Source organism: Lepisma saccharinum, chromosome 8, assembly GCF_977018435.1.
Source record: "Lepisma saccharinum chromosome 8, izLepSacc3.1, whole genome shotgun sequence".
Lineage (NCBI taxonomy): Eukaryota > Metazoa > Arthropoda > Insecta > Zygentoma > Lepismatidae > Lepisma > Lepisma saccharinum.
Window position 1 is genome coordinate 64,223,671 of NC_139236.1, and position 25,658 is coordinate 64,249,328.

Consider the following 25,658-nt stretch of genomic DNA (forward strand, 5'->3'; position numbering starts at 1 on the left):
AATCAGCCGATAGAAGAAGAAGTCTATTAATCAATCAATGATAGAAGAAGAAGTCAATTAATCAATCAATGATAGAAGAAGAAGTCCATTAACCAATCAACGATAGAAGAAGAAGTCCATTAACCAATCAACGATAGAAGAAGTAATCCATCACGTATCCATAAAGAAGAAGAAAAACCTTCCAGTAGATGAAATATGTTTAATAGAGATATATGTGACCAAGAAACAAAGACAGTTTTAAATACAATCCTGTATATAAATTTAATGATGAAAATTAAGAATATACGGTGCATTGTACCTTCTGTAGTAGGTTAAACAAATTGTTTCCTTTGTTTTCTTTTTATCCTTCTAAAATAAGTTATCAATCAGTTTTAGTTGCCCTGAGAATCTTATGTTTTACCCTGGCATAAGCTGGACTGGTGTCACCCTCTCCGGGACGTGGCATAAGTGCGTTATACCATCTAGCGGCTAAATATTTTATTACGTGATGGGCCCTATTACGAGCACAAACTTTTGAGAGATTCTTTATGTACTGACATGCGTAGTTTTGCTGTTGTGTGTTACACTTCATGCACTACAAACGTTCGAAACCCCTGTGCATTTTATTTTTTTTGAATTTCAATACCAACCACCTATTGTTGTCAACAGAACTCCTGTGGTGCATATTTATTGTATTGCTCTATATATTTCGAGACTCGCGTACTTTCGACGTGGCCTTTGGCCACGTCTTGTACACTCGCATGCGTGACCTTCGGCCACGTTGTGTGCGCAATCATGTTATAGATGGGGTTCCTCAATGATCTTAATGACTTTGAAAATATCTGCATGTAGTATTGGATGATGGTTTGAAAAGTTTAGAAAGTAACTTTATATGTGTATGGGCTCTAATAAGGTATAAATATTCATACTATTATTGTCTATTTTCTTAATAATGAACTGAGTAAGTAATAACCGTTTCAAGATAAGTAGCTGGATGTTTTGCTTAAACGAATTGAAAAGCGACTAAACTGAAAATGCAATATTTACGTATTTTGTTATTTTCACATTTCTGAACGTAATTGGATAATAACTGTTTTCCGTCATTCCCCTCAAATTCCTACCTTGCCTCTGTAACAAAATTCTGATGCTCGTATTTTGAAATTTGAAAAGTCTAGCATAATTCCCTTACAGTAGTTTTAGGGGTGAAACTTTCTTTAAGTTCCCTAGCAACGTCCGTTTCCATGGACAACAACAGGCACGGCAAGCTCTAAGGAATTGCATGTCATTATACCCCCTAAATATTTAGTTAAAACAAGCACGATGTAGATATTTAGGCATTTAGTATAACAATATATACGTAATTGTATCTGGGCTGAAACTCCTTATCATGTAGATGTCACCCTTGTTGCAGGCACTTTTTCAAAACCATGAGTTCATTCATCTGTGTGCTATTGATCTGTGTCTCGACAATTAAGAATTGAAGGAAACAATGTGTGCGAAAGAAATGCCCGTGGCAACGGTTGCTAGGGACGTGAGAAAAGGGCATTTTCACCCTTAAGGAAGGGCCGATTGAGCGATTTCTTAATTTTCTCGGCCTTTCGGGACGATTTCATGGGGGGTCGTAATCGGGCGTTTTTCGCCTCCGGGGCTTCCTTCATGGAGAACATTTATGTCAGTGAGTCAGTCAGTCAGTGGTGGGATTGGGGCTATATATATATTGGACTAGAGATGGATGTTTGAACAAACATTTCGTCTCCCGTAAATCAAGACGAGACTGAGAACGATTACAGTTTGATTGATTGACTTTGTTAATTTACGTCGCTTTTCTGCCAATTTTGGCTAATCGCGACGATAAGAATGAATGGTGATAGATGAAGTTGATGAAAGATTGAAACACGGCAAGATAGGACACAAGACAAGCCTCACAGAGGATTACACTGGCTGTGAGTTCAGACACCAGAGTATCGTTAGTCAGGAAAAATGTAGTGCAGGGTGTATTGCGTGAAAAGTTCAGTATTGTATAAGTTTTATTGTATATAGAGTGGACTTCATTGAATGGAGTTTAGGACAGCTTTTACAGAAGTACCCGGTGTTCCATAAGTCTGGAACCACAGGTATTGTTCATATTACCCTTTTTTCTGTTACAGTTAAACCATGGCACTGACTAAGGAGGAGCGAATCCAAGTTATTTTTCTGGCGGCGACTTTGAACACATTCTTGAACTGTGTTGTACAATAATAAGTTCCTAACATGAACTTGTTTTGTTCTTCTCCTATGGTTCCAAACTTATGGGACACCCAGTATTTTACGCATAATGCCCACAACTACCTTTCTTCGCCATTGTCCGCAACTTACAAGCGTTTGCTGTTGTAAATCAACTTTCTGCCGACAGCGAGATTTCTTTGCTATTTCTAACCATGTACCGCTAACGATGCTGTTGCAGATGCAATCCAGCATTTGAAAAACGCACGTGCTTTTCTGGTACCTATAAAACCAATTGTTTTGACTTCTACTCTTGCACGCATGATGCATTATAAAATCAAGCACGTACCAAACAAAGCTTGGGAGGAAAGCATTGAACCCTTCTGTTCACTCTCTTCTGAACGCCACTCGACAATGATCTTCGTTTGAGAGTAGACAGCGGTAGAATCCGGGATCTAGGGGTGCAGATGGGCGCTGAGCTTGCTTAATGTGAGGTGCGTTTGAATTTCATCGAAAAAAAAAACCGCGATTCATGTGTCTGTTTACAGTGAATTAGCTTATTATTATACAGGGTGGCTCAATAAGTCCCTTAACACCCCCGGTACAAGGCCACTGCAGCGCGCAACGTGGAAATGGTGACGACCAATCGTTGCCAGACCAAGGGGAAACCACATTGACGCCACCCGCGCCGTCGGCGGCCATCTTGAAACCAACGTGATAATTTTAAATGGGAAGGGGGTCGTGCGACAGATCAATGTGGGCTAGAATTTCACCAAGAAATCAACTGTGCCATTTGTTTGCACCTAACTTTAATTGTTGCAGAGTTAACGGTACAACAAAAGTTATAACACATGCTCAATATGCGTCCCTGTTGCGCAACACACACGTGTAAACGTCTCTCCCATGACCTTACCACACACTGCAGAATCTCAGGAGAGATTGCAGGACAGGCATCCATTATACGTGTGCGCAAATGGGCCACATCCCTGATTTTCGTAGCATACACCATGGCTTTCAGAGGTCCCCAGAGGTAAAAGTCCAATGGTGTTAGATAGTGTTGTCCACGAGACGAGACTTTGGTCCATCTCGTCACATCTCATCTCGAAAATATTAGTTTGTCCCGTCTTGGTTCTCGTCTCGAAGGGTTCTGTCTCGTCTCGTCTCGTAAAAGTAATGCAGATATTATGCCAACAAAAGTTAAAACTGGTAGACATCACAAAATATTATTCTCGAAAATGGGTTAAACCTGTAATCACTTTGCTCACTGTAGCTATTGGGAGAATAAATATGATTCCTTAATCATAAGAACATGAGTATATCAAATAAAGTTTGTTGATTATCAATAGCTAGATAGTGCATAGAATCTGCCTTGCTTTTCTGGCTCCCATCCACTCTTTATCCATCATACACGCAGGGAGCTTTCAGACAGAAGGAACACGAGACAGGCGACAAGCCACGCGGGGGTTTACACTGAAGTGACAAACGACAGGATCCCCTTCCGCACGGGCAGTACCAACAGATGGAGGCGATTCTACGCTCGATATTAAGAAAACGACCCAGTTTGAGCGACACGCAAGCGACAAGACACACGTGGTGGTTTGGTTCGGAAGGTTAAGTTTACTGATAGTTCGTATCTAAGTGAATATGTTGCTTGTCGTTTCTCTCCTGCGGCTTGTTCAATGTGACATGCGACACGAGTCGCTTGGAAACGAACTTTCAGTAGTCAATGCAAGCTTTCGAACAGAAGAAACACGAAAAGCTGCACGTGTTTCTTGTCGCCTCGGTACGTTGTTCACGGATGCGGGGTGAATGTTTTCCTTCAGACTGAAGGGGATTGTGTCGCTTGTCGCTTGAATGTGAATTATACGTGTCGCATGTCGCTTCGGTGTGAAATTTCCACAATATAGCTTTCAGGTTGAAGCGACAAGCGAGACAGGATTTTCGCACCAAAGCAACAAGCGACACGCTCCTTTAGGGAGATTTCAGACCGGAGCGACACGCGACACATGTTGCTTTGGAACGAGCCAATTAACAGCAACGTTTCACAGCGTAGGAGCATGGTAGGCCGCAAAAACCTGCGTTCGATTGGTGAAATCCTGAAGCGACACGTGTTACGGGTCGCGTTTCGCTTCGATGTGAAAACTCCCTTAGTCTATAAGAAAGCTTTCACTGTGAATTCACTACCAACAGATAGAGGCGACACTATGCACGATATTAAAAAAACGGCCCAGTCCGAAAGACACGCAAGCGACAAAGCAACACGTGCCGCTTGTCGGTCTAGTCGCTTCCGTTCGGAAGGTTGCATTTATTACTGAGGGTTCATTTCCAAGCAACACTTGTTGCCGTCGCATGTCGCTTATTACTCCTATGACTTCAATTTTTATGTTCGTTACGTCAAAGCAGAGTATAGAATTGCATTAACTTTATACTAGGTTTTTACAGCCGCGGTGGTGTAGTCGTTAGGGCGTCTAACGGCCAGGAAGGAGACCCGGGTTCGATTCCCGGAGTGGGTGAATAAAGGTCGGAATTTTTCCGCATTGTCCCCGCATAAAGTAGCTCCGGGGCTCAAAAGCCTCACATCAATGGGTGCATGAGGGTAATCCTGGAGGGCAAAAGCGGCCGGAGTGTGATGCTGATCACTTCGCCTCCAAAATGGCCTTTCCCTCTCCACATGCCGTAAATGTGCCTTCATGGCACTGTGTTATATGCACTTGGAACTTTACCTTTATCTAGGTCTTTAGTGCGAAATCTTTGGAGTTTTCAAGAGGGTCGCAAATGAAAGAAGGGTCTGTTTGGGCGATGAATTTTAGGACGATTGTCGCCAGTATGGCTGGAACAGGGCCGTAGTAAACAATGGCAGTGACTACCTCCGGATCGTTTTGCACAAGGATGAATGGAAGAGAGCTCTTGGGGTAGCAGATAGTTACCAGATTTTAGGTATTCTGAGGAAATTTCAGTAGGAAGATACAGGGATTTTGCAAAGTTAAGATAGCTGGGACACGAGGCTAAAGTCTGGGGAAATTCGTTACGGAGAACATGTGACGAATTAGGATTTTTCATGTAATAGAAGCTGATTTGGGTTTCCAAAGAAAATGCTTTATTCCGAATAAATAAATATTTGCAACTGATGTGTTATTTTGTTTATATTTTTCGAGACTCACGAGACGCGACTTTTCACGAGCTGTCACGTCCCGTCTCGTATTTTAAAAAGCCTGTCCCGTCTCGTGGGCAACACTAGTGTTAGATCAGGTGAGCGCGCTGGCCATTCCATCTCGGCGACCAATCCAGTGGTGAGGGAATTGTTGCTCCAGGTACTGACGGACCATCATCCCATAGTGCGGTGGGGCACCATCTTGATTGAACCATTCAGAATAGCTCCCATCCTCGGGACAGCAAGGATGGTAAGATCTCCTCCCGTAGCAGAATCAAGTATCCCTCTGCATTTAAGTTGCCCAATGAAAAATGGACCAACAAGTCTGGAACCCCAAGTACCACACCATTAGCTTCCCACCTTCCGTCACCTTGCTGGGATCTGGCCAATGTGGATTGTTGGGTGACCAGTACCGCAGATTTTGCTTATTCACCTCCCCCGACACATAAAATTGGCCTCGTTACTGAACAGAATCTTCCTACCGAGGGCTGGGTCATGTTGCAGTTGTCCTAGGGCCCACTCACAAAACTCCAAACCTCTCCTGAGGTTCTGCAACATGTGGTAAGGTCATGGTGTGTTGCGCAACAGGGACGCCATATTGATCATGTGTTATACCGTTATCTCTGCAACAATTAAAGTTAGGTGCAAACAAATGTCACAGTTGGTTTCCTGGCGAAATTCTAGCCCACATTGATCTGTCGCACGACCCATTTCCCATTAAAATTATCACGTTGGTTTCAAGATGGCCGCCGACAGTGTCAATGTGGTTCCCCCTTGTCCTGGCAACGATTGGTCGTCACCATTTCCACGTTGCACGCTGCAGTGGCCTTGTACCGGGGGTGTTAAGAGACGTATTGAGCCACCCAATAGAGAGACCACAAACAAAAGAACCTTCGGCATCTCCTCCTCCATCTGTTCAACATAAGGAAGCCTGCTCCACTCTTCCCCTCCCCTACCTGCGCGAGTACGATACACGCGGTTCTGCGCAAGTTCTTTTGCTTGTGGATTCTCTATAATGTTTACATGAAGGTTGTACATGTACTTTAGCTAATTTTGTTCGTTTTGCATGTGAACATTTTGCCATATGCACATTAAAGGAATAGGCTAATGCCACAGATAAACGTATTACAATGCGTTTATCTGTGCTAATACTGTCTAAGCAAAATATAGATAATGAAAAGGCAGTGATACACTGAAGAGACAGGTGTTAAAGCGACAGACAGTGGTTCCAGGCACAGGCGCCGATTTCTTTCAATAATTCGACATGAAAATCATGTACAATCGCTCGTAACATTCAAATTCGCCTACGGTATGTAATTCCATAAATTCTGGCTCTAAATTACACCAGTATTACCATTATCATTTCAATTAACTTTCGATGATTATTGTATAGATAGATATTCTCCCCCGCCCCTTTTTGTAATGTTTTTCTAGCGCCACTACTCCATTGTGATTCATTTTCACATTTGTTTTACTTGGGAATGATTTAGCACAAGAAATAACATAAATGTTAGATCCGTGTAATTTAAATGGCCTGGCAGAATTAGAGCAAGATAAGAAATTAAGAAAAATATCACCCTAACTTGGCTGCCTGCGTCAGTCGTGAATGTGTGAGCATTTTAAATAGGTACTTCCACGAAACTTATATGCAGAAATCTTCTAGTGCCATCTTGCTATGCTCGTCTCGTAGTAGTCATGAGCTGGAAATTCAAATGGTGTGACACGGCCTGTCTTCCTGCGCTTGTGCCAACTTCACTCAAAGCCCTCTTTCTAACCTGGCGATAGAAACCCAAGTCCAGGCATATAACTAGGAAAGCAGTGTTGCCACACCATGTAAGAACAATTTTCCTTTCGAAGTTCCCCGTTTTATTCCAATGTTCCCATCTTACTTATGAATTGCTTTGTTATTTTTAGAAGTAGAATTATTACCATTGCCATTGACACGTACTAATTTACATAAATATTAGGTTTGATTGAATAGATAAAACAAAGGATGATTGCAGATTGAATACTTTGCGTAAAATATACGAAATTTGCAAAGTTCCATTTACATTAGTTTATTGTAGGTTATTTCATTATAATAATTTTAAAAGCCAAATTAAAATTTTGATTATAAACTTTTGGAAGGGAATAAGTTATACGAAGCCGTAATTCACATTCTAATAGTTTCAATTTAATATATGAACAGGATATCCTCAAATTTCCCTGTAATTGTTATATTTTTCATGAAATTTCTCTTCTTCCCTTATCATGTGTAATTCTGTCTGAATTTCTCTGCGTCGACGGAAATTTCCCTTCATGTGACAACAATGGGGGCAGCGATGACTAAGCCCCCCTTTCATAGATTTTCCTCTCGTTTTCTTGGTAGACCTAAAGAAATGTTAAATTTTCGGTTTACCGATAGAGAACGACAAATTGTTTACAACATTTATATCAACGGGAAAGAATGATCGATAGCTTTCCCTCCCTGGAAGACATAGTTAAGGGGGATCAATAAATTGAAAACAATTGTCACATTTCTAAAATTTATATAATATATCCATCTACTTTTAGTTTTAATTGCTTTACTAAATTATGTATACGTGTATGCTTGTTGATTGATTGAGTTTGTGTTTTAAGTCCACTTTATGCATAGTAAGGCTAATCGGGACTGGACCTGCAGTTTAAAGTGAGATCCGAACCACTATATGCCTCCACCAGGTATCGAACCCGGGACCCCTTGATTATAAGGCGATATCGGGCAGACCTGTATGCTTGTTGAGAAAGGAGTGATGCGTATAGATAAAATGGGAAGCAACATTTTAATTTGGTGAAAAAAGTAGGAATCTATCAGTACTGTTGCATAATAAAAGTAAAATATAAATAATTATAATCTGCACATTGTGAATGCATTTGATTAATTCTATGCACTGAAACTTCTGAAACACATATATACTTTGCTCCCTTCCCAATTTCTTCCTCTGAAGAACAATTATCTACTTGCAGCCCTGACTACAAGTCCAACGAAACAAGTCTCGAGTTCCGTGAAATAGAAACGCAGTGATGGTTTATGTGGGATTGAATACTAAAAAGAATCGCAAAACAAAGAGTTAATGTCTTGCCGCGATTTGATTGGATATTTTCGAATCTCTCTCTGCGTGTGTTGAAATAATACCGAACTTTACGACTTCTCGACGAGCCTCCAATAAAAGCCGGTAAAGCTGTTTTTGTTCTTTGACACACTTAAAACCACATCGCTCTTAACGATGTTTGACGAGTTGCAGAACAAAAAGGAGCGATTTTACAATACCGGACACTTCCCCAATTTCGTTCATATTTCGCATACTCACTAATTTAGGGCTCCTAATCACGAATATGCAGTAAAAATTTGGCGCTCACGTGTGGAAGTTGCAAAATAAGGGGGTCCCTGATCGCAACCGACAATGCACAATTGCTCATTATTTATCGCAAGATTTTGAGTTTCGAATACTTAAAGAACGAAATATATATTCCTGATATTACTACGACACTAAATTTTAACTGTTTGCCTAACCTAACCTAACCTTGCCGTGCATGGTTCGTGGGGCTATCCGTGAATGGTTTGTGGGGCTATCCATGAATGGTTTGTGGGGCTATCCATGAATGGTTTCCGAGGCTATCCGTAAATGGTTTGTGGTGCTATCCGTAAATGGTTTGTGGTGCTATCCGTAAATGGTTTGTGGGGCTATCCGTGAATGGTTTGTGGGGCTATCCGTGAATGGTTTGTGGGGCTATCCGTGAATGGTTTGTGGGGCTATCCGTGAATGGTTTGTGGGGCTATCCATGAATGGTTTCTGAGGCTATCCGTAAATGGTTTGTGGTGCTATCCGTAAATGGTTTGTGGTGCTATCCGTAAATGGTTTGTGGTGCTATCCGTAAATGGTTTGTGGTGCTATCCGTAAATGGTTTGTGGTGCTATCCGTAAATGGTTTGTGGGGCTATCCGTAAATGGTTTGTGGGGCTATCCGTAAATGGTTTGTGGGTGCATGGTTAGAGGGATTTAAGGCTAATTGCGACCAGACACAGTCAAAAAATATCAGTTTCGTAGCACTTGGACGAGAAATTTCAACCACAGAATCGTGATCAAGTGTCCTAAATTAGTGAGTATGCGAAATATGAACGAATACCCCCGTATTATTAATATTTACCCAACCGAAAATAACTAAAAAATGGCTTTTTCCAAAGAAAAACTTACGGAAAAATGGACATTCCTTCCTTCCTTCAAAAGACTCCATCTTCCTCACAGGAACAACTGAGGGTCTCAGTTATCGCACAACACTTTAGCAACCTTCTGTAAACGCAACGTAACAAATAACAGGTCTCGCATATCGCACAATACTTTAGCAACCTTGGGTACTGAACGCAACGTAACGAATTGCGAACATCACTTGTTCATATGAGAAAAATTGCTCCCATCGTTGTTTATCTATCGACAATCAGCGTGGTTATTCACAACGTTATTTTACACCTTCTACACGTTAATTTACAATTTCTACACGTAACCACCAAATCTTAACTGCAGATACGTCATCAGGACTCCATAATTAGTGAGTATTCGAATTATTAACGAAATTATGCCTTTCTTTTGTATTGTAAAATCGCAACTTTCTACACGTTATTTTGCAAGTTCCACACCTGAGCGCCAAATTTTAACTGCAGATTCGTGATTAAGAGGTCTAAATTAGTGAGTATGCGAAATATGAAAGGAACTGGGAAAGTGTCGGGTATTGTAAAATCATACCCTAATGCGAACTACTGTTTGTGTTATCAGAATCACTGCAGTGTACCTCCGACGGGAATCGAACCCGGAACTCCTTGGGTTGTGACGTGTTTGTCCAATTAGAACACATTAGTAACATGTTTGGTTGTTAAGAGGTCGTTGAAGATAACATTATTCCTCTTAATATATAGGTTAATGTGAATTGTTTACATACAGGATGTCGCCATACATATCGACAGACTGCCGATCCCGTGGCGGAGTGGTTAGCACAGTACGCTTACGCCAGGGGTTCCGGATTGGAATCCCGGCCTGGTCATTGGTCTTATTTGTGAGAGTTCCTTCATCAGTTCCATCAGTCATCTTCAGCGTCGCGATTAGCTAAAAAATGGCAGAAAAGAGACGGTAAATGACAACAGTCAAATCAAATATCGACAGATACCAAGGCTTTTTCTCGTCGAGATCTCATTTTGGGAATATGAACCCTCGAACAACCACACCGCACAGATTCACGGTTGCCACTGTCATTTACTTTCCTGTTGGATACTAAAACCGATGGTATGCTATGGAATGGAAATAGTATCATACCAGGGAACGCACCAGAACGGCAAGGTCGCATGCTTTAACTAACTCCTCCTTTAAACAGGCATGCATCACACCATACATACATATGTTGCATGTCTTATTTAAGCTTTTGCATTAAAAAATGACTTCATACTTCACATTCCTTGCCTTGATTGTTTACAAAATATCTGTGGCAACAGTGAATGCATGTCGCACGATTGCATAGGTGATAAAAATTGACGCCGAAACGAGGCTTCAGCGAGCAGAGCGTTAGTCACAATTTTGTCGACATTGTACGGCGACACCCTGTATAGTACTCTATGACGACTTCTCAAGAACCAATGTCAGTTTATTAGCAGTGGTGGACAAACCTTAATCCATTCAACCTTGAACGACAAGTAGCTGCACAGAGGCTAAAACAAACATGTTAAAAAAGTACTCACCTTTGTGTGCTAGAGTGACCAGCTGTTTCCTCTTCCTCTCGGATTCATCGTAGAGTGTTTTCCACCTCTTGTCGTCCGTGTTGTTCTTCTGCTTGTCCATGTTGGCGACTGGTTTTGGCAGACCAGTGGGCCTCTGTTCGCGCTTCCTCACAGGACGGGCGATGTTTGAGCTCATTTCCGCTGGGTTCTGCGTTTATCTCTATCGCACGATCACCAGTGCTTCAGTAGCGTCATCTGCCGATAAAAAGCACAAATATTTCTGTTCTAAGACAGGAAATCTTAAGGAAACAATGATATATCAACATTACGTAATGTCCATCGGCGTCCGGATGGGGGACAAAGGGGGGTCGTTGCTCCCCTAGAAACATCAGCATAAAATTATATAGTATTTCACGTATGTAGTTTCATTTTAGTCATGGTAATTTGCGTCGATAATTACAAGTAAGGTTTTTTTCGGATTACAGTAGTTGTGAATAGGTCTATATAGTGAATACAGTCCTAAAATAACACTAATTTACACTAATTGTCAAATACGTAAAATGTCATTGTTTTATTTGATAAATATCATAGTATCATAAATTACGTACACATAGACACCCCTTTGAGGTCGAAGCCCTACCAGAAGAATTTTCGTTACATTCGTACATATAGGCGTAACTTTGGGGGGGGGGGGAAGGAGGTACTCGTTTAATGATTCATGTTCTACCCTCCCAAAAGTTAAGTAGTAAGTTACGCTGCTATTCGCACATGTGCCCTATATTTGTATGTAAAATATGAATTGCAATACGTAAATGGTAAATGTTTACTATCCTTCGGACACCTATAACTTCTGGGCCTCCCCCATGGCGCAGTGGTAGCGTCATTGCCCTGTAATCAAGGGGTCCCGGGTTCGATACCCGGTGGAGGCACAAGTGGTTCGGATCCCACTTTAAACTGTAGGTCCAGTCTCGATTAGCCTTACTGTGCATAAAGTGGACTTTAAACGCCAACTCAAACCAAACCAAACCTATAACTTCTGAGTTTCGTCAATTATTGACATTTCTACTTACCTATCTGCTTCGCGGATCATTTTTTAACGTGTATTCACGTTTTTTTGATCATTTTTTTTTTAAAAAAGTGTTTGTAACTGAAGAACGTACGTTTTCGCAAATGGTTTGTGGGGCTATGTGTCAATGGTTCGTGGGGCTATGCGAGAATGGTGTGTGGGGCTATGCGAGAATGGTGTGTGGGGCTACGCATATTTTTTCGAAACCAATATTTAACTATTGTAACCTATTGTGACCCTACCTAACCTAACCTTACCGGAAATGGTTCGTGGAGCTATGCGTCAATGGTTGAATTTCCGCTATGAAACATTCCCACATCACACAAAACACCTTCCAGATGTTAGACAATACTACAGGAACTTATTACGGTAAGTAGTTTCTTCTGTAGAAATGAAGAAATCTGTCCGAAGGATAGTATACTAGTACCACGTAAATTATTATTAAAATGCGTAATTGAATGTTAACTCTCGCCCGCGCTGTAAACTATTCCGGGTTCGTTCCGCGGTGGGAGGTAACAAAATTTTGCTACCGTGAAGATTGTGCCGAACACCAATGGTCATTTTTGTTGTACTAGTCGTGAAACTTGACACGTCCGGCTCTAAATCGACCCTGAGAGGCAGGTTAAACCTTAACTGGCCAGCTATTTGAGAAGAATTTGCAAATTCGTTTTTAGATGCGGATTACAGACGATGGGGGGGGGGGGCGAACTGACCACGCGCTTCACCCAACAAGGAAAATGCAGGAAAAGGAGGGGGGTAATGGCTTGTTTGCCTCGTGATGACGAAACGACGGTAAGAGGTGAATTTAACTATTGAAACGAAATCCAAATCTATGGGCTAGTGTTGCAATATGCAGATAGGGAGCAATGTCAGAAACTGAACACACGAAATCGAATGCACAAATGCGCATTTCCTGATGTAAGATGCTTTCTCCTCTAAGAGCTACAAACCCATGTACAGTATATAGCTCCATATAAAAATTGAATACACTGGCGGTCAGGGTGCGAAATCCTTAGGGGGGGGCAGGGGGGGTTTTCCCCCACCAAGAATCTTGGCCTCAAAAATCCCCCCCAAAAAATTTCCGGGGGGACGAATTTTTGTTACAACAAACAAAAGATAATCAATTACTTTTAATTGCAAATATAATGTACTAAGAATAATATCGAAAACATACACAAATTAGTGTAGTTGTGAGTGTTCAATGCTTTTCTCTCTCTTAAGAGATCACTAAGAAATCTATATCAATACGCACAATAAAAGTAAAACAAGAATGCAAAACAATAATATCAATAATAATAATTGATTTATATTAACATAAAGCAAAAACTAAATAAAAACTTACACATAATAAAACAACTTTATTTCATAATTTATTAACATCTTTAACCTGTTAGTAAAGGATGTAGTATCTGATATACATTAAAAGTAACATATTTATTTCTTTGTGTGTAATTAATAATAATTTTTAATTACTAATTAGTAATTTATTTTTACTTTTAATAACATTATAAATATTTATATCCTATAATTTATATGTATGTTTGTGGGGGAGGGGGTTTCTAGAATAAGATCTTTCTCCCCCCCCCACCAGTCTTAAATGATTTCGCACCCTGCTGACGGTAGCAACTTATTATATATAACGTAAAACAAAGACTATTGCACGGTGTTTAAAACGAGCAATAAGATATTTTTGTTTCAATATGTTACAATATAAACACAAAATGCAATGCAAATAATACACCCTACAATGTAATTTGATGAAGTTTGATAAATCACACTATGAATTTCTTAGGACGCGGTCCAGACACATTTAATTTGTGGTCCATGCCTTCGTAACTTAAAGTTGCAGTTTGAGGACGCTAGTGGCTACCACATCATCTTTTCCACACGCTGTGGTAAACATTCCTACCGAGAGATTGCCCTTGTTCCGGTGTTTAATATCTGCATATTGCAACACTATCGTTCCGTCCTTAACGTGGCCTGACATTCAAGGGATACATTCATATTACCGCTAACACGTCATTGCACACAAAACGTAAAGCGTAACCATGGTTGCGGGTCCATGCTCCAACGCGACAGTCTACACACAATATTTGTTTGTGGTGTTTTAAATCGAATTGAAGATCTGAAACTGCCACACTAGAAGAAATACATATTTTAGGCTATATTCTAGTGCATTTAGACAAAAATGAAGTAAACATGCGCCTTATGGAAAACCGTTCTCCATGCCCTTAACGTCTTGACATACATTCCTGCTTCGTGCATCTATCCGAAATACATTATATCGTGCAAAAGTTTACATAAGAAACTGATAACTCAAGAGTACCTGTCTACGAGAAAGATAACGCGTGCTGAATGTATCTGAATCCACAATTATCATACAATTTAATTATAGCAAGCCACTTTATTGATTAATTTCTTCGTAATTACTTATCTCTGATAGCTCAATGAATTCCGCATCATTATCAAGAACCTTTAGTTTTGCACGACAAGCAAACAGATTCAGATATGCTAGTTGCAGGAGCGTGCCGAGTATTTTTTCTTATTGTTATTCTTTTAATGGAGTTGTAATTTTCTCATAAACACTATACGTGACACAAGAACTACAAAATTATGGTGTGGTGTGTTAATGCATGATCGTGCGTTATTGTCATACTGTTATGTATTATTAGAGTTTTATTTAGAACAGAAAAGTTAAGGCCGCATACTAAATTTCCATTAATACTTCACACACAAGTACACATATGAATACACATTTCATATTTATAGGTATACTTGTTAACGCAAATGATTATTGCAATTATTTTCATCACGAAAAGAGATGCTGTACGTAACTTTGCGTACTACCAGAAAAACGTTGGTGCTTGTGTGGATGTGTGTACTTTTATATATTTAGAAATGTATTGAGGATATTTATAATTGCACCTGTGTAAGGAACGGAGCCGCACAGTTGTGAAATAATCTCTTCTGTCGGCACGCCCTTGCATTATAGTTCCCCAGAAGAACTTTTATTGCATCGACAATCATTTCTCTACTCGTACAGTGGGTTGCATACGTATTAAAAAATGTTTATTACGTTTGCTTTACCCAACCAAGCTTCAAGAAGTGAAACAAAATGTCACACAAGCTGCTGACAACCCCTACACCAACATACGTAAAAATCTATTCCTTAAAAACGCAGGGGATTCAAGTGAGAAATTCATGAAAGCAGCCGTGGACAATTTACCAGGCAATACTTGTACATCCCACTGTACGTATAAGACGAGTTCATCAACGTTGCAATATAGACTGGCATTTGACTGTCTGTGAGATTCAGACATTAACCCGAACAGACTGACACAACATTCTCCTACAGAACTGTTTTCGTTTTCTGATTATCCTTAAAATAGTCGTGTCCATCCATTTATGTCACATCATTCTTTCACACACAGATAAAAAAGACGAAAGTTTGCAATCCGTTTAGATAACGCACACGCAGCATGCCTACACATGCGCCACCTACAACATGTACTTACGTGCCTTGTCGATACAGAATGCTCGCATTTCCATACTAGCGCACACGTTCTAAAACTTTACAGCAACTTTAACTCACCTAAACAATGTAAACATAACGTACAGGCATGCTGGCACACAAGATCTTGAAACGAAGATAACACACGAATTCTGTTGACTGAGAGGGAGAGAAAAAAGACGATCAAGTTGCGTCGCAATGGCAGAAAACTACTCGCCTCGGGAACTTGCTAGGGATCGTTCCTTGAAGCCTATTTTTATCGTCGACCGGGGTAAAAAAGAGCGGTAGGGGTGAACATTCTACGAGGGCGAATAAAAAGCTGTCAATAAAGCGAAACGAGCGTCTGGTTGCTGAATGGTTAAAAACAGAAGTGGAGGGAGTATTCTGTGCAGCAGTTCATGCTCATTTTCCTGATAACTTCTTAATCTGGTTAAATTGGGTTAAGAGGCGTGTCAATATTTGTAGTTATATTGGTTTCAATAATAATACGTGATCATTGCAGCACCAAGGCTTGAAACAATACTGGTCATAGGAGTGCGTAGCTCTGAACACACGGAGTGCCACTCATTAAGAATATAATCCAGCGATTGATCAACACACCCTTCCCACGATTTTCGGCAACACCACTAAAATTCTTCAGAAGGGTCTAATATATGGTCAATTTCGCATTAAATCTACCTTGACACTACCTTAAAAACAACCTTACACTATCGAAAAATGGAAATTTCTGGATAAATCCATGATGTAATTAGATTTTTATAGATTGATTCATTTGGTGTTTTAAGTCCACTTTATGCACAGTAAGGCTGATTAGGACTGGACCTACAGTTTATAGCGGGATCCGAACCACTATGTGCCTCTACCGGGTATCGAACCCGGGACCCCTTGATTACAAGACGACAACGCTACCACTGCGCCATCGGGGAGGCCCATAAATAGATTGAGTATTCACTTTTTCTAGCTTCTGAAGAGCCAGACAGTTTTTCTTCAGAACTATTTTTTTTGGCGTCGAATGTACTTTAGATGATATTTAAAGATAAGAAATAATAGATAATGGGGCTTGAGGGAAAAAAAAGAGAAGACCTGCAATAGTTTTCAGATCTCCTACTCCACTATGGGAGAGAGAAACAGAGAAAAAACAGAAAGCTAGAGATTGTGTGGGGGGGGGGGGGTAGAAAAGAAGGGAGCGAGCGAAACAAATCCAGAAAAAGAACGAAACGGACAAGAAAGGGAGAGAGAGAGAGAGAGATAAACAACACACTCAGAGAGAAATAGAGAGAATAAAACAGACAGACGCAGAGGGGAGGGAGACAGACAGACATGAACCCAGAGAGAAGGATTGTGAGAGGCAGTTGTTGTGATACGAGAAGTATGTCTGTTCGAATCTATCCATTTCGTCAATCATCATCACTAAGGCCCGGGACTTCATGTCCTATAAAAATGTAAAATATGTATGTAATTATGTCATATAAATTGGAAAATATGTCATGAAAAATTACAAATATGTCAGAAAAATGCAGAAATATTCCCAGTAAAGTCAAAAATATGTACAACAGTACTCTCGAATTTCTCTCATACCCGACAGAGTAGAGTAGGGGCTGTAATGTACCGAATGTTATTGTTACTTTTGACTGATTTTTGTGAAAAGCGAAAAAGGCAAAGAAATGAGAACGAAACTTCTATACTTCCCGTGCAACAATGAGAGAGAACATTTTTTCCTCAATGATGTTTGCATGGCTATCACTTGTCGGCGGGATATAAAAAAAGTGGGGTGTTATTGTTCTGTACTAAGAAAAAAAGACGGCACCTTCCTTCCTCCGCAATTTCCATATCCTGCCATCGACAATATGAACTATCCGTTGTGCTAGAGCTACGAAGAAAAAGTTATGAAACAACCGATTATGTGCGAGAGAATTACGAAATTATACAGAAATATGTCTTTTTACAACAAAATTGAAGAAATATGTCAAAATATGCTTTGTCAAGTTTGTCTATTTCGGCTGATTTTCATCAGATATGTAAAGATCTCACCCCAATATTAGATCCGAAGCCAAATGAAAAATATGTTATAACATAAAGTCTCGGCCCCTAATCACCACTATCAACCAGGAGAGGTGAAACAACAAAATACACACATACGTGAATTCCCCATCACGGTCGCTATCAGTAAACGGGAGGATGGAATTCGACTTTCGAATTCTTACATTCATAACTAAAAACCAGCATTTGCCGTCTTGCTCCATTTACAAGTCAATAGATCTTATCCAAATTTTGCTATCTTTCCCATTGGCTCTACCTACTTTCCATGAAGCTAATTTTAGTTATAATGAGAGCCCACAGTCACAGAAAAGGAAAAGGAATAACAGTAATCCTATAGACCCGTTGTGCCAAATATTCTATATTTGCTCTTTGCCACCACAGATGTCTACAGGGATGAGTAAAAATTACGAATTATTCTTCCCCTTTCTGATTTTATCCTCTTGTACTTTCCTTGTAACGTTCTATGTTTTTCAGTCTTACGTTAGTAATTCTTTCTCCTAGTTTATTCCCCTCTTCATTTCTATGTTTCCTCACCATCAGTTGTCCCTTTTTATTTCTTTAATTTCTATCTTTCTCCATCTGTCACCCTGTTACAGTTCTTAACTATCTTCTTAATATCTTCCTCGTTTCTTTATTTTTCCCCTGTGCTTCCTTCTTTATTTATCTTCTTTCTGACTGTCTTATTCCTTTCTCTGTTTGTCGTTCTTTTAGTCTCTATCTGTACCTCATTTCTTTATCTTATTTCTTCAACTCTCATATCTCTTCTCTCCCGCTTAAGATGCTTCTTTCTTCTGATGTCCGGAAAGCATAACACTTCAGGATAACTTTTTGACTTAGATAATTTTATGTGGCCGCCCATACCTGCCGCTATTAAAGCCGCATGGAAAGGGCACGATGGTACTTTTTAGTACAAGGTCTCTTTTCTTATAAATGCATAAATGCGTAGTCGTTACTTTACGCATGTTTCTTCTACTTCTCTAGGTCAATCTCGCTAATGAGGAAAGTCTGATGAAAATAGGCCAGTGGATACGAAATAAATAACATCCAAACTAATTTTTCAGCACTTAAAATTAGTATCGAATGCCCCCTTGTAAGTAGAGCTCATTGAGTATTCGATTCAGGGCATGTCCTTTTGAACTAATCAAGGGCCTTTCCGATGAGGTGATGCTAACGCCGACGCCTTGTCATCAACGAGTCGCGAGTTCGATTCCTTACGGAGGCACTGGTTCGGGTCCCAGTTTAAACTGTAAGCCAAGTCCCGATTAGCCTATCTGAACATGAAGTGATTTTCGCAAGAGGCAGAACACGACGTTAAATAACAAAAAATATGAAAAATCCAAAACTAAGCTGCAGTTACACCAGGCAAAGATTGGGTTGGTACTCGTATCAAAGGCCACAGACCATTCTACTTCCTTCTCTCTGCTTGGTTTTTTATTTTGATTTGGTTATTGATTGATTGATTTGTTGTTTTAAGTCCACTTTATGCACAAGAAGGCTAATCGGGACTGGAGCTACAGTTTAAAGTGGGATCCGAACCACTGTGCCATGTGACTCCACCGGGTATCGAACCCGAGACCCCTTGATTACAAGGCGTCTACGTTACCACTACGCCATCGGGGAGGCCCTGATTTGGTTATTTTACGTCTCTCTTCTTTCACTTTTAGCTAATCGCGACGATGGGGATGAATAGTGATAGTGAATTCGATGAAGGGACATCCACAAAGAACACCCATACCCTAGCCGAGATTCGAACCCAGAACCTCTGGTGTAGCTCACTGCCCTAACCACTCCGCCACGGAGGTCGTATCCATCGTCGCGGTTAACCAAGTGGTACAGTCACGGACACTTCTGGGTTATAAAAATGCCATTAACTTTCAATGGAATCGTTACAACCCAGAAGTGTCCATGACTGTACAAATAAGCGACGTTATCGGATTTATAAAGGAACTAGCAAAGTACAGGTTGACATTTGGGTGTCTTCAGATAGAGTCACACAGCCGACCCCCGTGGCGGAGTTGTTAGCACAGCGCGCTACGAAGCCAGGGGTCTTGGGTTGGAATCCCGACTTAGGCATGGATATTCTTTGCGAGTGTCCCTTGGTCAGTTTCATTTTCATCTTCCCAATTAGCCAAAAAGTGAGAGAAAAGCGAAGTAAAATAAACCAAATCACAATCAGTCACCCCTTACACCCCAGGGAACAATTGCAAATGATAGGTGCACTCAGTGGCGTGCCCAAGGAGGGGTTTGTGGGGGTCATACCCCTCCCCCTTTGGCCCAGTATTTAAGAAAAAAGAACGTCATAGGCAGGGAAATACGACAAAATGGGTGCTGACTAGTAAAAAAAAAAGTATACGCACCCCCTCCTTTTGAAAATACTGGGCACATGGGCGTAACTTGGAACTAATTTTGAGGGGGCAGAATCAAAGCTGGACCTAATTTTGAGGAGGCTGAATCAGACTTGATTTTGGATTGATTTGTTGTTTTAAGTCCACTTTATGTGGGATCCGAACCACTATGTGCCTCCACCGGGAATCGAACCCGGGACGCTACCACTGCGCCATCGCGGAGGCCTGAATCAGACTTGGGGTCTAATTTTGAGGGGGCAGAATTAAACTTGGACGTATTTTGAGGGAATATTGATTGATTGATTGATTTAGTTTATTTTACTTCGCGTTTTGTGCCTCTTGGCTAATTTGCGAAGATGGGGATGAGTGATGAAATGGATGAAAATGGACATTCACAAAAAACCATACCCGACCGGGATTCGAACCCGGGACCCTTGGCGTCGTAGCGCGATGTGCTAACCACTCGGCCACAGGGTCGGGCGTTTTTGAGGGAATAGACAAACCTGAGGCGTTAAATTGCTGGCAGAGACTAGAAAAGTTTTTCATCCCATAAAAAACAGCGTCCAGGATTATTTGCTATGTAACTACGACGTTTGCGAAATCAGAAATATTACTCTTTATTACCTTGCTCCTCAGGTCCTCTAACTTGTAAATTTGAATAAACCTACAAATTTTGGGGGGCAAGTGCTCCTTGCCCCCGCCAAGTTACGCCTATGACTGGGCACACCACTGTATGCACCGAAAACCAACTGACAGCATGTGTACTCTAGAAAATCTGGCATTTATTATCAGCTGTTCATACAAACCGAATAGAAAAGTTTAAAACTGATCAGTACTCACCGTCAAAGCCTATCACTTCAGCGATAGCACATGGAAATGATCCAAACAACCATGCTAAAGGCAAGGGGGGCAAAGCACACGAAAAAAGATAACGCACCAAGAGGAAGTACCCACTTACGTAGTCTGCCCACAAGTGCTTGTCTTGCAGACACAGCTCCGCCACTTCTAAGTTCGCGCGTGGAGGGAAGGTAGGGAGGGCGGTGTTAAAAAGTGACGTCAGGTTCGTGACTTTGCCAGGCTGTATGATAAAGGCCTGCTTTATAGAAGGCGCTCGTTGTTTCGGCGACCCTTGGGCTCTGTAAGATGTTTACTCGTCTATATTTCACACGTAGAGATAGTTGTGGTTTGAGTCACCGCTCTTACAGTGCTTAATGAATGCGGAACGAGGTAAACACGTTGTTCTGTTGTATTTGTTGATTTCATCAATCTCTTGTTTTCCATGCAAGGCCAAGGAAGGGGAACAGTGGCGGCGATTAGGAGGGCGAGGGGGAACAGTTCCCCCCACTTTCTCCACTTTTGCCCCCGCACTATGCGTGTTTTAGCATCTTTGCCGGACCAAAGCACGCGCAGTGCCGTGCCCAAGGGGGGATGGGGCTCATAACCCCCTTTGGCCGAATATTACTTAAAAGAAGGTCAAAGGCAGGAACAGGTGGCAAAACGAGGGCTGACTACTAAAAGAAAGTGCACGTAACCCCCTCCCCCATTTCGAAAATTCTGGGAACGCCACTGAGCACGCGGGTTGTGGCCGCCACCAACCCTGTCCCCATGTTAATGCCACTGTCAAGGTTATCAAAGTATTAAATGAAATCGTTAAGTGCCTGCCTCCGTGGCGGAATGGTTAGCACAGCGCACCACGACGCTAGGGCACCTGGGTTCGAATTCCGTGCCTGGACGTGTGTTTTCTTTGTCTCTCCTTTCATCCTCATCTTAGCGATTAGCCAAAAATTGGGGGAATGAGAAGTAAAATAAACGAAATCAGAAATCATGAAGTGAAACATTTATTCACTACAGAGCCAAAACGTTATTATCAAGGGGTCTAAGATTCGATTCCCGACGGAGGCACATTTCATAATGGTTCAGCTTCAGATCCCAATCCCAATTAGCTTATTTGAGCATAAAATGGACTCAGAATAAACTGTATTAGACTTTAACTTGCATGTTGAACGCTAGATGGTGCCAAGTACCCTATCTATTATTTGATCTGTGCCTTTCGATTGGTGTGTTTGTGCGCAACCACCTGAATCACGATGAGCTGCAGACATGCGAGGACAATCTCACAACCTCGTCACTTGAACGCACCTTTCAATAACAGCTGGACGTTAGCATATCGATTCGTCTGGGTTGGTGAAAGGGTAGGCAATAAGGTTATTCCTGGAAACAGGAGCGGTGACATTAGCCGTTGGGGGATTTTCCTAGTGCTTCTTCTTCTTCTTCCTCTTTTTTTTTTTTTTAGCTCCGAAATTCCAGGAAGGTAATGCGCAGATCGGAAGGGTTGAAAATGACTACGTAAATGGGAAAACCTATAGATAGGATACTGTAGGAATATGGAGCGCAAGTGTGATTCATTTTGGATCTTGCGATCTGTCGTGTATGCCTCACGATGTGCTTTGTTCCGTTTAACCTTATCAAAACACTAGCACGGGAGCACATCGGAATTGGACTTGCAGTTGTGAGTCACGGATCACTCACCTATGTCGCTGTTGTTGAATCGCAGTTCCGCAGATTCACACAGATAGAGAGAGAGAGTGTGTGTGAGAGAGAGGGAGGGAGAGAGAGAGAAAGGCATATACGTAGATAAAGGGAAGAGGGACAGGAGACAGAGATGAGAGAAAGAGAGAGAGGAGGAGAAAGCCACAGAAGGCAAGCAGAGAGAAAGAGAACAAGCTCAAAAGGGTGAGGGGGAGGAAGAGAGAGAGAGACAGACAAAAAGGGAGACAGAGAGAGCAAGAGGAAGAAGCGAAGCTTGATGAATAATTATTCAAGCTGCCAGTTTCTTGGAATAAATATGAAACAGGTAAGGGAGAATGTAGTTTCTTTAGTTGTATCGAAAATTGTCAAATGCTGTTCGGGGAAAAGCACTTAAATAAAAAAAAAATTAAAAAATGAAATTTTGCAGGAGGCAGTTTTTTGTTCATTCTTTGAACAGCACATGATATACATGTTGGATCAGGGTTGCCCATCCCCACCCCAAAGCCGTTCATCAAAATCCCCCCCAAAAGAATTGTTCATCATACCCCCTCCTGCCCGCCACACACACGCACACACACACACAAATATAGTTTGGATAAACACGCAGTAATTGATTTTTGTTTCAATATCGATAATTTGATTTCATTTGTAAAACAAATAAATTTTCGAAATACGTAAGCATTAGACAACGAAAACTGACAGTATTTTACAATTATCCAGTCAGTCGTGACACAGGAACACATACAAGAAAAAAAAAACTTCGGGCCTGAAATCATTCAACACTAATACCGAAGTCCGCACGTCGGAACTTATAAGTTCCAAGCCGACTCGGAACTACCTAGAAAAATGAACCAGACATTGTTTACCACTGGCCGAGATATCAACAATTGAAAGGCGCATGATAATTCGAAACCTTTCATCGCAGTTGAAGTTAATATACTAAAGATGAAAAAAGCAGGGCTCACTTTCATGTTTTCTAACATAAAACTTACAAAACTGCTCATCTTCACTGCTGTTGTTACTTGTTATGTACTGAACCTTATTCTTAACAATTTGCCTGCTTGACTCACCTTGTATTATGCGAAAAGCACGCCCCCTTCCCTTCCAAACCCATTTTAAAGGCATAAGAGGTGGCGTTTCATTCCAACCCATCGCCGCGATCACCCACAGGTAGGTTGAAAAACTGTACATAATAACATAACTAAGAATTAATAACAACACAATCAAACGAAACACTCCCATTTGTTTGAAGATATATAGAATTGGTAGCTAAACTATACAATTTTGTTTCCCGAAAAATTTCCATGACGCAGGCGTGTCATGAATACTCCCTGTGTTGGATCATTACTGTTTAGAATCATTACACATGCCCAATATAATATTGTACTTATAATGTGTTCTTAATTGATTCGGTGTCACTTGAATAAAGTAACATCTTTGACGAATGGGAGACAGACAGGTATGTTATTTATATTTTTATGCACACTCCTAGATTTAATATCTTGGCGCCTCCTATACTTAGACGAAAGGGCACAAACCCTGATGAAGACTGGAACAGAAACGTTCGTCATTGAAACCGAGAGTTGAGGATTGAAGGCGCTCGGTCTGAAACGGAGATTGAAGGGTGGGACAATCACCGAGATGACATCAGTCTTAAATGTAACAAATGGTTTACTCTTTCTCGCCAGTTATAGTCACGCATGATTCTCCTTCGATTTCTGCACGTCATCGTGTGCGTACAGCCAAACAAAAAATGACTAGTGGGTTGAGTAGTTGAGACCGAGAGTCATCTTAAGTCACATTAATATGGATGGTTCGCAAGAGAGTGTCTTCATTACCACGCAAATACTTTACAAACACCATTGCTTCGTTTTGTTTCATTTTCCTCGGAAACTTCTCTTACTAATATTATCACGTGGGCGACCATGTGTACGTACATTTACGAACTGTATGAAACTTTCTTTCCCATTGTGAGTAATAGAGAGACGAAACTTTGCAGAATCTCGCGGTGAAGTTTATCTCCTTCTTGTCTTGGTATCTTGTCTTGGCGTCTCGGTAGAGTCTCGAAATATACAGGGTGTCTCCGTGTAACACTGACAAATTTTCACAACGCGTAGAGGACGTCCAGACGAACAACTTTTCTTAGTAATATTTCGCTCGTTGAGGTCTCATCTCCACGAGTGTTCAGGCACGAAAACAACAAACAAAACAGTAGGCGGTAGGAAGCCTAGAGAACAGTGAGATGTGAATAAAATATGACCTTGTCGATTTTTCCATTCATCTAAAGAAATAATAGCATTCTCGAACAGCTAATATATCGCCGGCTGAATACTGTATTTGTCTTATGTCCATATGCACTAACTCTTTAGGAGAGCTGATTGAAATCTGACGGTGCGTATGTGCATTTTGAAGACACTACACGGTTTGCGCAAACATTTTCTTAATGTCGATAGGTCACACCACTTGACAGCCAGATACGTCACTTTGGAACGTGACGCATTATCATCTACGGAACACTATAATGTCATCATCTCACGTCCGACGAAAAGTGGAGATACTACAAGACAGTATTCAGTCGTCGATATGGGACCGTCAAGGACAACATCGGTATATTTTTAATAAATTTTAGCTACATATAGATAATTAATGCCAAAATGTGCGTCGCCAGAAATTTTTGGCCGTTGACACAAAGTTGACATTGGGGGGAGCAAGGCACTTTCTACCTTTGACTTATCGTTTTCGGAACCTCCCGCCTCGCGACGTCCCTGGATTTCAGACAATACGAGATTTGATGTGTGTAAAGAAAACTCTCAGAGTGAAATACATTAGTTTTTAATTGCAAGTGCAAACCAGTCTGAATATAAGTACTTTCAAATAGAAAAGAATGGGGGGCTCAAGTTTTCAGAGAAAGAGAGATTTCTCCCTCATCACAGTGTACCGTCAGTTTTAATAGCCACTGATCAGTTCGCTAGCGAAGTTTGTAATGAACTTCGTTGACTTGATGAAGACATCGGTAGGGTACGGGAAGGAAGTAGTTTGAACGATGTACGTCAGATGACAGCAGTACCTAGCCGCACGAGGTATCAGTACTAAATTCAGTCAATAGATGGCGAG

At 41.1% G+C, this 25,658-nt stretch overlaps 1 protein-coding gene across 3 annotated transcripts in view; it reads right to left on the bottom strand.

Moving 5' to 3' along the window:
- Nucleotides 1-21,007, bottom strand: part of LOC145991066 (uncharacterized) — an 84,844-nt gene extending 63,837 nt beyond the window's left edge. Inside the window, exons 1-2 of one of the 3 annotated variants that reach the window (XM_083126784.1) lie at nt 15,712-15,733; nt 11,075-11,308 (exon numbers count right to left, since the gene is read on the bottom strand). In XM_083126784.1, the coding sequence (XP_082982910.1) occupies nt 11,075-11,249 (175 nt within the window). In that variant the 5' untranslated portion in view covers nt 11,250-11,308; nt 15,712-15,733. Of the gene's footprint in view, nt 1-11,074; nt 11,309-15,634; nt 15,653-15,711; nt 15,734-20,855 lie in introns of those variants that run through there. The other 2 variants (XM_083126783.1, XM_083126782.1) reach the window with 2 other exon arrangements.
- Nucleotides 21,008-25,658: the final 4,651 nt, after the last annotated feature.